Source organism: Rutidosis leptorrhynchoides, chromosome 9, assembly GCF_046630445.1.
Source record: "Rutidosis leptorrhynchoides isolate AG116_Rl617_1_P2 chromosome 9, CSIRO_AGI_Rlap_v1, whole genome shotgun sequence".
NCBI lineage: Eukaryota > Viridiplantae > Streptophyta > Magnoliopsida > Asterales > Asteraceae > Rutidosis > Rutidosis leptorrhynchoides.
Window position 1 is genome coordinate 250,147,243 of NC_092341.1, and position 13,220 is coordinate 250,160,462.

General features: G+C 34.4%; 1 protein-coding gene across 1 annotated transcript; it reads right to left on the reverse strand.

The window, feature by feature from the left end:
• Positions 1 to 779: 779 nt before the first annotated feature.
• On the reverse strand, positions 780 to 4,893 carry LOC139865974 (probable WRKY transcription factor 3). Its single transcript, XM_071854096.1, has 4 exons — positions 4,243 to 4,893; positions 3,146 to 3,771; positions 2,047 to 2,223; positions 780 to 1,378 (listed from the first exon to the last, which is right to left on the reverse strand). The coding sequence occupies exons 1-4, from the start codon at positions 4,678 to 4,680 to the stop codon at positions 1,186 to 1,188; spliced, it is 1,434 nt and encodes a 477-aa protein (XP_071710197.1). The 5' UTR covers positions 4,681 to 4,893; the 3' UTR covers positions 780 to 1,185.
• Positions 4,894 to 13,220: the final 8,327 nt, after the last annotated feature.

Genomic DNA, 13,220 nt, shown 5'->3' on the forward strand with positions numbered 1-13,220 from the left:
GTTAATTATTTAATACCAATGTACATGTTGTGAAGCATAAAGTACGACCAACAAAGAAATGGTTGAAAAGCACGAACAGGAGCACGAAATGGTTGAAGGAGAGTGAGGGCTAGCAAATGCCATCACTTGGTGCTCGAGGGCTAAGTTGAGGACTAAGGGATGGCAATGGTCTGACAATTTTGTATTTCTCGTTTGTGCTATAAACATAATTATGAACAGTTTTGATTGATGAATTACTAAAATGCATGGTAAAAATATTATCATTCAGTTTCTGTTTAATGGAGAATAAATAATAAATACTATAACCAGTGTTGTAAATCTCTCGAGATCTCCCCCGAGATCTCGTTTTTAGAAGGCAACCGAGACGAGATGTTCATCTCCCGAGATTTCTCGGTCAACGGGGTCAAACTTAGTCAAAGCCACGATTTCTCGAATTTTCTTGCTAATTTGTAAGATTTTCTTGTAAAATTCGTAATTTATAAGATTTTCTAGTTTTTTTTCCGGATATTTTTGTAAAATCTCGTAAAAACGTGTATAAATAATTAAATATACATATATTTATGTTTTTATGTATATTTGTATTTAAAAAACTATAAAGTCAACCTAAGTCAACGTCGGAGATCTCCCCGAGATTATTCCAAGATGCCGAGATCTCCCTAAAAAAATCCAAATGAAATCTCCCAAGATCCGAATTCTCAAACCTTAACTATACCTCAATTATGTATACTGAACAAATTGATACCATTATTTGAGTGTTAGTACAAAAGTAACGGACAAAATATTGAAAACATTATAAAATTAATTTGAAGTGTTTGTACAAAATATATATAACGTTAACTTGTACATATGATACAATCAACTGTTAAAATATAAGACAAAAAATAAAAATAAAAATAAAAAATGAAAATGAAAATACAAGTATCTACTTTTAGCTAAAAGGACACAAAAAGTACACAGCTCACTCTTTGTGTACAACAAAATAAGGCGAGTAAAGGTGCTGCAAGGCACACGATGGTCTCGCTACAAGCAACATTAACCATTTGTACATATGTATTTTCGACAAACGACAAAATAAAAGAGGTGAAAGAATGCGACTAGATCCAAAATGTACATTCAGAAACATCATTTACGCAGTTATATTCTCTTCTTTCATCATCTGTAGTAGAACTGGTATTTCGTTGTTTCCTAACTTGGTTTCTTTTCGTTTTGTAGAGTACCACCACCCCCGATGTTGTTATTGTAGGCTCGGTGCTTAGATACAGGAATATCATGATTATGTTTACCTTCATATGTTGTTACTACAGATTTCGGGTCTAATGGAGCCCTTTCTACGTGTTTCCGCACACTGCATCCCGTAAACGTACATTTGTAGTAACTCCTGCACGTTTTAAAACTCCCTATAAGTCAACGGAGCCACTTTGGTATCTAAAGTATTTCTAACATATTTCTGGATGGGTCAAAACGGACAATTTTTTGTGACAGGAAAAAATGGGTCAAGTCGTGGGTTGACCCGTCACTATTACTTTCTTGTCTCACTTATGAAGAGTTTAGCTAACATATTTTGTCCTAATGATTATATATCCTAATTAGGGATCAAGTCCAAAACTTTCAATTACAACAAGTTGAGTACTAACTAGTTTTTAATTGCACAATCCAATTCCTATATAGTTATAGTTACTAAAGTTGCAAGGTTTTTCCCTGTTCAGGTTAGCGACTATTCTGACCCCATACTCTAGTGTCAACCGTATAATCAAGTCTATCAACCATCAAAAATTGACAATGTTTGTTAACTAATATAGTATATGTAATACGATAAATCAAAAGGTTGTAAACACCCCGATTAAGTAATAAGCAAACTCGTATGTTTAAGAAATTTACTACGCTTACCATGTTAGTATAAATACCGGATTGATCAATGTTTTTGTATTTCTTGGTTTTGAAATTACTTTTTTTCATGATAGCATAAAATCGACAAATTTTTACATAAGTGATTACACTTATGCATGATGAAAGCATACAAGCAAACAACCAACATATAATTGTTACCTTGGATTCGTATTTCCCTTGACCACTTTCTGCCCGTATTTTCGCCACTTGAACCCATCATCTAAAAGATCAACTTCACTTCTTGTTTGCACCACTATTTTCGGTTCAGTGACCGCCTGTTTGGATAGATTCGAATCCGCAGGCACATGTACAGATATGGGCCCCGCCACTGTATTCCTGCACTCCGTGAGAAGAACATTTCAACCAAATGTACCGATCATCAATTACAACATAACTTTATGGATAATGCTTAACAGATTGAATGGCTATAGTTATTGAGCCGACAGCAAGCGTCGATTTATCGGCGACTTGACTGACTCTTGGAGCCTAAAGTAAACTTCAGGCAGGATTTAAAACCCATGAAAATTTGATATTACCATTTTCATGGCGTCTCAATTTTATTTTTAATTTAATTTTGTTTTTTAAATTTTTTTTCCTACTTATTGGCCGGAGGTCTACTCGAAAGCAATCTCTCTATCCGTCGAATAGAGAGAGGGATGACTTTCTCTACTTTTGAGAGTGTTTTTCACTCTGGGTGGAGAAATGACTTGTCTTTATTCTCGAATAGGGGAAGGATTGTCTACATCTCACCTCCCCATACACCACTTATGTGGTATTGGGTTTTGTTGTTGTTGTTGTTGCTGCTTAACAGATTGAAGTTAATACATTTCAAGAACCATACTCAACAATCAACCACAAAAAAAAGATCAATTTTTGAGATTTTTTTAACGATGGCCCTTAGGGCGGTCGTTAACAAGCATAAAACACTTGTACAATTAGATAACATCCACCATCTACTATATAGAAGTATTTTCTATTTTATGTGTGTTGATGACAGTCCCAAGGGTTTACGAGTATTTTTTATTTATTTCCTTTTTTAATGTAAATAAAGAGAAACTAGATATTTCATTCAATCACTCTCTATCTTAGGAATAAAAATGTCATTTTTGGGCTAAAGTTTGTAACTTTTTGACTAACCTATTAACAACAACCTCCTAAAAAGGAACCTTTGGTATGCCTAAATTGTATAGTGAAACAATATCAACTTTCATTACAAAAATACGTGTCTAAAAATCTTTTGCGACGATATGAATTATACCTTCGTTTCGGATTAGGTTCATCATCAGGCTCATCAATTCTCATCAATTGATTAGATCCTTGATCAACTCTCATCAATTGATTAGATCTTTGATCACGTGAATCTACACGTTCTTCCCCTACACGTGTTTCCATTTGAGGAATATTCGGTTTGTTCACATCAGCATTCTCTTTGACCCGTTTCCCAAGCACAGGCGGGTAATGATTGTGCTGACCTTTATACACAATCTCACTTATATGACCATCAACCGCTTGCCCTACCTTTTTCTTTACAGTGCAGTTGGCATATGTGCATTTATAATAGCTTCGAGGATGCTCACTCGCTTTGACCTGTTTTTGACCATATTTTCTCCAATTGTAACCGTCATTAGTATCAGTAGATACCGAAACTACCTGTTGAGGTTCACTAACATCCGATTGAGAAACCGAAAAATCGTCGGGTGATCCAATCTGTGAATCATCAAGCTCGGATTTTGAATTTGCGTTGAACATTTGTGGTTCTTCCTTAGATGCCACTAATGTAGATGATCTATTCTCGGATTGAACTTGATTATAATACGATTGAGATAATGCAGCTTGAGCGGTAACGTGAGCCAACGCCTGCTGGTGCGACATCCCAAATGGACTCTACACAAATTTAAACAAAATGATCACAATTCAAAAACACAATTTTAAAATTCCAAAATAATATTCATGCTAACATATGTTGAAACATTAAAATTGACAGTGCCATGTTAATATGTTTAACATCTATAAACAACCAAATGTCCATGTTATATAGTTTGATATGGTTGCACCTATTTGGCTATTTCTTCACCTAAGCTTCAAATTAAGTCAAACTTGATGTTGAAAATTGGTTCATCTGACACCAAAAGTCAAAAGGAGTACTTTTTCTTATTCAAAAAACACAAAATTACCAAACTTTTCCTAAAATATATACAGTAAACAAAAAAATTTAATCATAAAATCATTCATTTTCATTTCCTCATTCAAATAACAAGATTGTAAATGTAAATTGTAAAAACCCAATACATATATACATACATACATATACTAATATACATATACATAGATAATAAATAAATGGGTAAAATATACCTGAAGAGGGGAGAAAAATCCAGGTGAATTAAGTAAACTAGATGGACTAAAAACAGAGGGAAACATAAACCCGGTCGGTGATTGTGCTATTACTAAATCGACCGGTCGATTTGCTTTAAATCCCATTGATTTCTTTTCATTATTATTGTTATCATCACTAAATTCATACAGGGCAGGTGGCGGGATTTGATGAGATGCAGGGGAAGCCATGGCACCGGCGAGAAGCTGAGAAAAAGACCGGCAATCAACATCCGGATAATGATCGGAAAAAAAATTAGAAACAAGTGTCATCGGTCCAGGACTAAAACCCGGTCCAGGACTAAAACCCGGTCCACCTGTAAATAGAGTTTCGAATGAGGATTGTGGTGGTAGTGCAATCATTGGTGGAACTCGCCGATGTTGTTGCAGTGGTACGGAACCGTCGTTAATCTCCGCCATGATTTATTTTCCGATGAGTGGTAGCAGCCGCCAGTTTCTGTTTCCGGTTTTTTTTTTTCCAATTGAAAGGAGACGGTTTGTTTGGGATTTAGTAAAAAGTGTTCTGAAAAATGATTTGGTGGGTGTTTTTTAAAATATTTTTTTTGTTTATTTATTGGTACAGAAATTTTAGTGTTAGTTTAGAACAAAGAATACACAGAGACAGGAGTGTTTACAGAGTGTTGTGCGTGTTCCGAATCTCGATCTTATCTTGTTTATGGTGGCTAATAGTTATGACGTAGTTTACATAAATGGTCCTTCTATTTTTATTTTGTCTCATTTAGAGTCTAAAGTACGGTTTAAAATAAAATTGATGTATTTAACTAGTGAGATTTTCATTTTTATTAACACTCCTATTCCTTTTTCCAAGCCTTTTCCAATTGATATTGATATATATTGATATATATGTTACAACAACAATAATATTCAATCTCACTCATGCGAAGGTAATTGATATATAGGTTAGTGTACGTGGTTATATAGTCACTTACAGTTCATTATTATTTATTGTTTATAAAGAAGACGTTTCTTAACTCTACTACCTTATTGTTTTTATTTTCGTGTATCTGGTCGAGAACTTGGGCATTCACAAGTAATCTATGTGGTGCCCATTGATGTATGCTCGTTGATTTTTATTTATTTACCATATTGTTTTTCAAAAAAATAAAAAATAAATAAAGAAGACGTTTCTGTAGGATCGTTTCAGGTCCTCCAACATGTACGACATATTAGGTCTTGATGCTTCACGTTACTTTAAAATCAATTGGTGATAGAGTGAGGTTCCCATAAACTTATATACATACATTTCCTTCAATCAGTTTCCGATATGATATTACTTTGCACTTCCTTAACCGATTATCTCCAACAGTTTCTATAACAATAAGTTTGCAATTGGAATCTCTCTACCATCATATGATTATTGTTTAGAGACTAACTATTAAAACGATTTAGGTGAACTATTAGATATTTGTGATTTGTACAAGATCTTTTTATATTACTATAACCAAATAACTACTAATGTCGTAACTAACAAAGTGAATGGATTTTACATGTGGATACGGAATAATATAGGAGGAATTCGTAGTTACACTACATATAAGGTTATCATATGGCGTATAGGTCTTTATCAATATTTAATATCGTTCAGCAATTATATGCAACTTTTTCAGTATTTACACCCGATATGTCAGATCATGTTGAGATTAGAAGATGAGACAAGTTAGAATGAGATTCGGTAAGTAAGAAGGAGACTCGGTATGAGAGAGATTCAGTAAAATTTACATTCCACAGCTTCTAGAACTCAGTTACAATACAATGGCTATCTAATTAGGATTACATGGGTTCCTTATATAGCCCTCTTCTAAGGAACCTTCATTTAAGTATGTTTCACATTAACACTATACAACTTCGGGGTCCTAACAATCTCCCCCTTAGTGTTAAATGTGAAATTTACAATATAATCATATTGAGTAATGTTGTGAGGTCCAAACGTTAGTTTCCATCGTGTGCCATCTGGTTTTGAAACTTCAACTTGATTTTCTGAAATTTGCTTAGAAGGTTTCCAGACGCCCCACACTTTTCTTGGATCTCCCTCATGTAATGGATATTCATCCATTTCTTTGAAATACCTTCTCTTTCTTTGGCCACGAAGAATCTCAAATTGTCTAGTACGGATCCGGAGCTTCAGTCGATCTCTGATATGCTTTATGAACTCTCTAAGACCCATTTTCATGTCAATGTCATCAAACTTGCTTTGAAGAATTTTAAGATACTTCAGTGCAGCCTTGAGTGTACCATCTGAATATTTGTTTAACTCTTCAGTGCGGATGAACACTTTTTCTTTCTGAGAATTCACAAATACAAACCTTTCGGGTTCGAATTGCATTTGAAACATTCCCATATCCTTCAGTCTCTCTGTGAATTGATTCGGACAAGTTATTCGAATCTTTTTCCTATTCGCTTCGAGACCAATTTGAAAATCTTCACGTCTCATCAGTCCAATTGTCTCCATCATGTATCTTTTCACAGCTTCCAAAGCTTGAGATTTAGCAAAAGGTCGATTGGTGATGATACTGAGGTAGTTGTAGATGTGAATGATGTCAAGCATGTCTAGATTTTGAAAATCAGCATCTGTGAACTTGTACTCCTTCTCATCTTCTCTAATAATATGGAACTGACTGATGACGTCTCTTTTCTCACATATATCTACTCCGGCTCGAGTAATCTTTAACAATTCTAAAATACGATACTTTCTTTGAAGCCACAAATCATCTTCATTCTTGTTGATATGTTTCCTCCACATAAACTCATACCAGTTTCTTTCATTAGCTGAAAGCAATCGTGAACCTATATAGGTAAACCTTTTACTTCTTGGCATTTCGTTAATGCGGAAGATCTTATACGCATTTTCTTCGATGAATGTGTTTCGTAACGTTATGAAATCATGTTCAACTCCCAATAGCAATCTTTGTTCCCGATTCTTAAACAATATACCGTTGTTGTATTTGAATCTAGAATTTAATGTTTCACTTGAAGTAGAGGTACCAGAAGTTGAACTTTCATTTGCATTAGTTGGATCTGAACTCGATGATGGTGTAGAGTTTGATGAATGGTCAGTAGGATTTGTCGTGTCATCTGTTTAAGCATTATCATCTGCAATATGATCAAAGATGTCATCATCATTTGGATTAACATAAAGATTGTCTTCATCTTCATCAGAAGAATTCATTTCATCATCACTTTCCGTTATCGGATCAGGATTCCCTTCATCCACAATTTCTACATCTTCAGGAATAGAAGATACTGCAGATAATTTGCTTAGAACAACAAATCCATCATCATCTGTTTCTTCAAGATAAAAATAACTTAAGTTTAAATCCTCATCTACCGGTCCACTTTCAGCCTCTGAATGAATAATTGGAATTATGACTTGCTCAGGTTCCTTGTTAACAATATCATCATGAGTAGAAACCTTTTCTGATTCTGTATGAACCTGTTGAGCTTGAGAAGCTGATGTAGACCTCACACCACCACCCCTAGTGGAAATGTTCACCGTTAGAAATTCTCCATCTACTCCTATCTCCCCCTCATGGCTATTAGGAGGATCAGAATCGTCATGTTCATCATCACGGTGAGGGCGTAGAGGAGAAGAACAGGAAGTAAGCGGATGTCGTACTCGAGCGCGAAACATTGCTTGAAGCGAAGTTCGTCAAAGAACATCAAGATTGACTCTAGAAAACATACAACTAAAATATTCTTGCTCCAAAGCATCATAATAATTTGGTGAACCCGTGGGTGATGGTGGTAAAGTAACAATAGGAACAGCAGCAGCAGCATCGGTTGAAGGCGATGTCGGTGGAAGTGTTTGAGTTGTCGTGAGGGCAGGTAAGGATAAATGTGCAGTATTATTCTTACATGTAGGGTTGTACGTACTACTAGTCAGATTTGTGATATCCCCTTCTGATGGAGGTTGGGCAACAACCGGAGTTGTCGCCGACGAAGATTCTTTCGAATCATCCGCCTCCATGACTTTAGTCTCATGGGACTCTGACAAAGTAGCAGAACTACCCATTGATTTAGCTCTCGCAGAGATATTGCTATTTCTGACTCCTGAAATCATTGATATACCATGAGGTGGCACATCTCTTTTAGTTAAAGACTCTTCCTCCAGACCCTGAGATTCAGAATCCGGAAGAGAAGTGGTTTGAACCAATGGATCAATTTCTTAAATCAAAGGATCAGTCTGCTGAAAGTTTGATAAATATCCCGAAGGATTGTCATGTTGACTCGTTTCCATGGGACGCGGCAGATCTCCCTCATCAAGATAAGCCGGACCTCCAGACCATGTTGTACGTTGAGGCACAAGAGGATTTCCAGGCGATACACAAGGTGCCTTTTCAAGATTTTTTGGCTCCCCTTCGGCCGTTCTGGACTTCAATGATTGAGTTTCCTCAACCGATTGAGTCAACGCAGACTTTACTGCAGAGGAAGACTTTACTTCCTTAGATGCCGAAGCATCTTGCTGGGTAGGATTTATTGTTAAGTCATGTGTAGATTGGATGGGCTGATTGGTCTATTTACCATCCTTGCTTTCAGCTCTCTTGCCTACCAAAGCTTGCGCTTCATTTAGTGTAGGGCTTACTGTTATTGTTGGATGTGATACGGAGATGGGTGAAGGTGACCTAATAGGCTCTAGGTCTTGGTCCGTATCACCAATGGTTGGAGTAACTGTTTGGCGTACGATAGGAGTCGTAGTCCTAGATCTAGTTACTCGTTGGGTTGGCAGAGTCTGAATCATCTCATCAGGCATATATCGTGTTCTCTTTGGAGAATGTTCGGGAGATGATTCAGTTGCTGAAGAATTGGTGTCGCTGCTCCCCTCAGGTGTTGTGGAAAGGGTTGGTTCAATCCTAGGTGAACTAGGTTCCCTGATCCTCATGGTTTGAGCTTGGTGTGCTACCCTAGGACGTTTGAGGTTTATCCTAAGTGCAGGATTAGCTGGCCCAGGTGGTTGAACTACAAGTTCCTCTACAACTTCTGGGGCTGGAATCGCGGCGGGTTCAACTTGTACTTGTTGTATCGGGTTCGGGAGAGGTATTCCTACAGCCTTAAAATAAGAACGCATTCGAGCATCTTGGGGTTCAGCTAGCCTCACTAGTCAATCTGGAATTGGTGCAGTGAATTGATTATCAGAAATCACTGGGGTATTCATCTTCAACTCCCCAAATCTCTTCATCTGTAGTCCATGTGTACCTGGTACAAAAATATTTGCATTTCTGCAAGCATGTATAGCATCATGGATAAAGATACAGAAAAACCTTTCATAGGGGATGTAGGAACCCCTTGGTTTATCTACTTGAGCTTGAACCAAATCCCACAAGAGTTCTTCATAGTTCGGAGTTTCCACTCTTGTGAATGAGTAGAACAGCTTGAGCATTGGCACAGTTAGGCTGTCAAATCCACTCCTTATCATCAGCAAGCATCTGTTGATGATCGAGAAGATCACATACCACTGAGAGTGCAGATAATTCTTGTGACGACCCGGAAATTTATGACCAAATTTAAACTTAATCTTTATATGATTTTGACACGATAAGCAAAGTCTATAATGTTGAATTCTCAAAAACTTTGAACTGTGTTCACGTATTCATTTACCCTTCGACTGCTCTCGAATATTCACGAAAAATTATGTGTAAATAGATATGTATGAATATATACATATGTGTGATTATTAAATTGAGAAATATTAATAAAACAATTAATGGTTTGGTTGATATGAAAATAAGTTATGAAATTATTATATGACTTGAAAACGTTAACAAAGTACTTGATGAATAATACTTTAAATAAACGTATTAGTTTCAATATATGTTTATCGACGGAAATGAAAAGATAATTTCAAATGATTGAATTATCAGATACATTGTGATTATGATTACGGGTCTCTGTTATGAGATCCACTATGATTTAAGAAATCTATTATTTTGACAAATTAGTACCGAGCCATTTTATTATGGATAAAGGTTTTAACGTTATCTTAAAATTTAGAATCTTTCTAGAAACCTTTTGACAAAGTTATAAATAATAACGGTCCGTGATTTTAATAGAATATAAATATATAAATAACTTGCAACGTGTAATTAAAAACGTGTTTATATATATTTTGAATTATTTTAGTATTCGGTTAGTGATTTGAATATTTGACAAGTCAGAGTAAACGCTAGTACATAGATGGTTCATATCAAATTAAGTTATAATATGAAAATGATTTTAAATAAACTCTGAAATATAATTAGTCTTGAAAAACTAGATATTTTATTTAGATAAATATTTCTAATGTATATAAATTTATAATTCTAAATGATTATATATATATATATTACAAAATAATATAATATTAACCTTGAAATAAAACGTTTGATTTAAAAATATTATTTTGTATATATATATGTAAATAGCTAAACGATGATTTAAAGAAGCAAATGACCAAAACACTCAAATGAATAAGTTACATTTCAATTAGTATAATTATTGATGAAATAAGTCTAATTATTGATAAAGGTACGTGTCGCGAAACGTAAAGTACAAGTTTTCTAAGCGTACGAAAGGATGTTCGAAAAACCGAAAACGGTACGTAAGTCGAGCGTCAACGTACGATTCATCGGTGCAAAAATTATAAATCAACTATACACGAGAATATAATATAATATTTAATTAGTTCTAAATATTAAATATTAAATATATTATATATTAAATAATATATATAAAAGTGTCGGTAAGAATCATTGGAGGAATTTGAGCTGTAAACAAGGCTCATGCGATCGCATGAGTCTCTCCTCTCATCCTCATGCGATCGCATGAGGGGGTAGGTGTGCCAAGTCTCTATAAAACGAACGAATTCAGGATTCAGTTTACACATTCAATATCTCTCGATCTCTACTCTCTCTATATATTTATATTATTATTATTATTATTATTATTATTATTATTATTATTATTATTATTATTATTATTATTATTATTATTATTATTATTATTATTATTATTATTAAAATTAATATTGTTATTAATTTTATAGTTAGGAGTATTATTATTAGTAGTATTATACATAAAATACTGCGACGAGGTTATGAGCAAGTTATTTCAAAACGGGTTTTATGAGCGGGATAGAGTTAAAGAAATTATGGGTTATAGCTATGGAGGTTATGAGTATTGTTCGGGGGTATGCTCGCGAGATCAAACTAGTGTTTATCATCTCCGTTGCGTCTACGTACTTTCCTACAATATTGAATCACAATATTGATACGTGAGCATTAATATCTTATCTTTTATATATTAATAGTGTATCCATGTCTAGTGCCCGAGTATATATGTTTATGCATGCTAGTATGCTTTAATTTTGTAGTTAGATAGTTTATGATGAATCACGAATTTGATACATATGCTACTGATATAAAGTATATGATATGCATGTTTTTGGAAAGGTGGCGAAAAATTATTAACTTTTCATTTAGAAATCGCGTGATTTCGATGAACGGATTAAAAGATATGGTCAACTGAATTATGTTTGACGTTAATTGAAATTGTGTTTGAAATTGTAAATTAATATTTAAACAACTTGTCTATGAGATTGATAAATTGAATTTTTAGATATTACTAATCGAGTAAATGAATTTCTATATAAGGCATGTCTCGTTTTGGTAAACAATTGTCAAAATTGACAGTCATATCAGGTTTTAAAGCTTTATAAACACTATAATCTGATTTTACAAGTATTGAAAAACTATGTGAAATAATAAAATATTTTCGATTGCCATGATAATTCAAATATAATATATCTCCTGAAATAAATAATATTTTGAGTTTGATAAACTATAAATTCGTTCAATTGATAAACTATAAATTCGTTCAATTATCAACACTTATAATATGATAATAAACATGTATAGATTTAAAGATCATATTGGGTCAGGTTGACTTTTGAGATGACTTTTGTTAACTTTTGTATGTCGGTCTCGAGCATTAGGATTGTGATACACTATGACCCGACCTAGCTTGTTAGACATGTATTGACCAACATATGTTCTCTAGGTTGAGATCTACGGTTATTTTGCATTCCGAGTTTTGGTCACATTTCGATGAATGGCCTTATGTGCTGCTAAGGTGAGTTTATAGATCCCTTTTTAATTGCTTTTACAATCTATATTTTTGGGTTGAGAATACATGCACTTTATTTTAAATGCAATGGATACAAGTACATACTAAATTCTACACCGAGTTTGAACCAAAAATCCCTTAGCTTTGGTAACTATTACTGTCGGTTATAAGAACTGGTGGGCGCGAATAGTTGTATATGGATCCATAGGGCTTGACATCCCCGTCTGTTCCAGGTATAGAAACCCTAGCCTGAACTATAAAACAGACGTATACTATTTGAGTTAATACACGTTAGATTGCGTGTATTGTACATGTTGGTTGCATGTATGTTAAAACATAGGTACTTATTATAACGTTAAAGTTTAGTTACCAGGGTGCTCAATTTTGTAGAATCTTTTGATAAACGTTTCGGATGAAACAACTGAAATCTTGTGATCCACCTTTATATACAGATTATGCGCAACATTAAAACAATGAACTCGCCAACCTTTGTGTTGACACTTTTAAGCATGTTTATTCTCAGGTTCCTAGAAGTCTTCCGCTGTTTGCTTATACGTTATACAAGCTATGTGCATGGAGTCATACATGCTTTATTCGAGAAAACTTTGCATTCACAAAATCATCACCATGTATCTTATTTGACTGTATTGTTAACGGATGTATTATTAAAAACTATTATATACAGTGATTGTCTATACGTAGAAATCATCAGATGTCGAAAACCTTGGATTTATATATTCATTTATGGTGTGCCTTTTCAAAAGAATGCAATGTTTACAAAACGTATCATATAGAGGTCAAAACCTCACTATGAAATCAATGAATGATGTATTCGTCCAAATGGA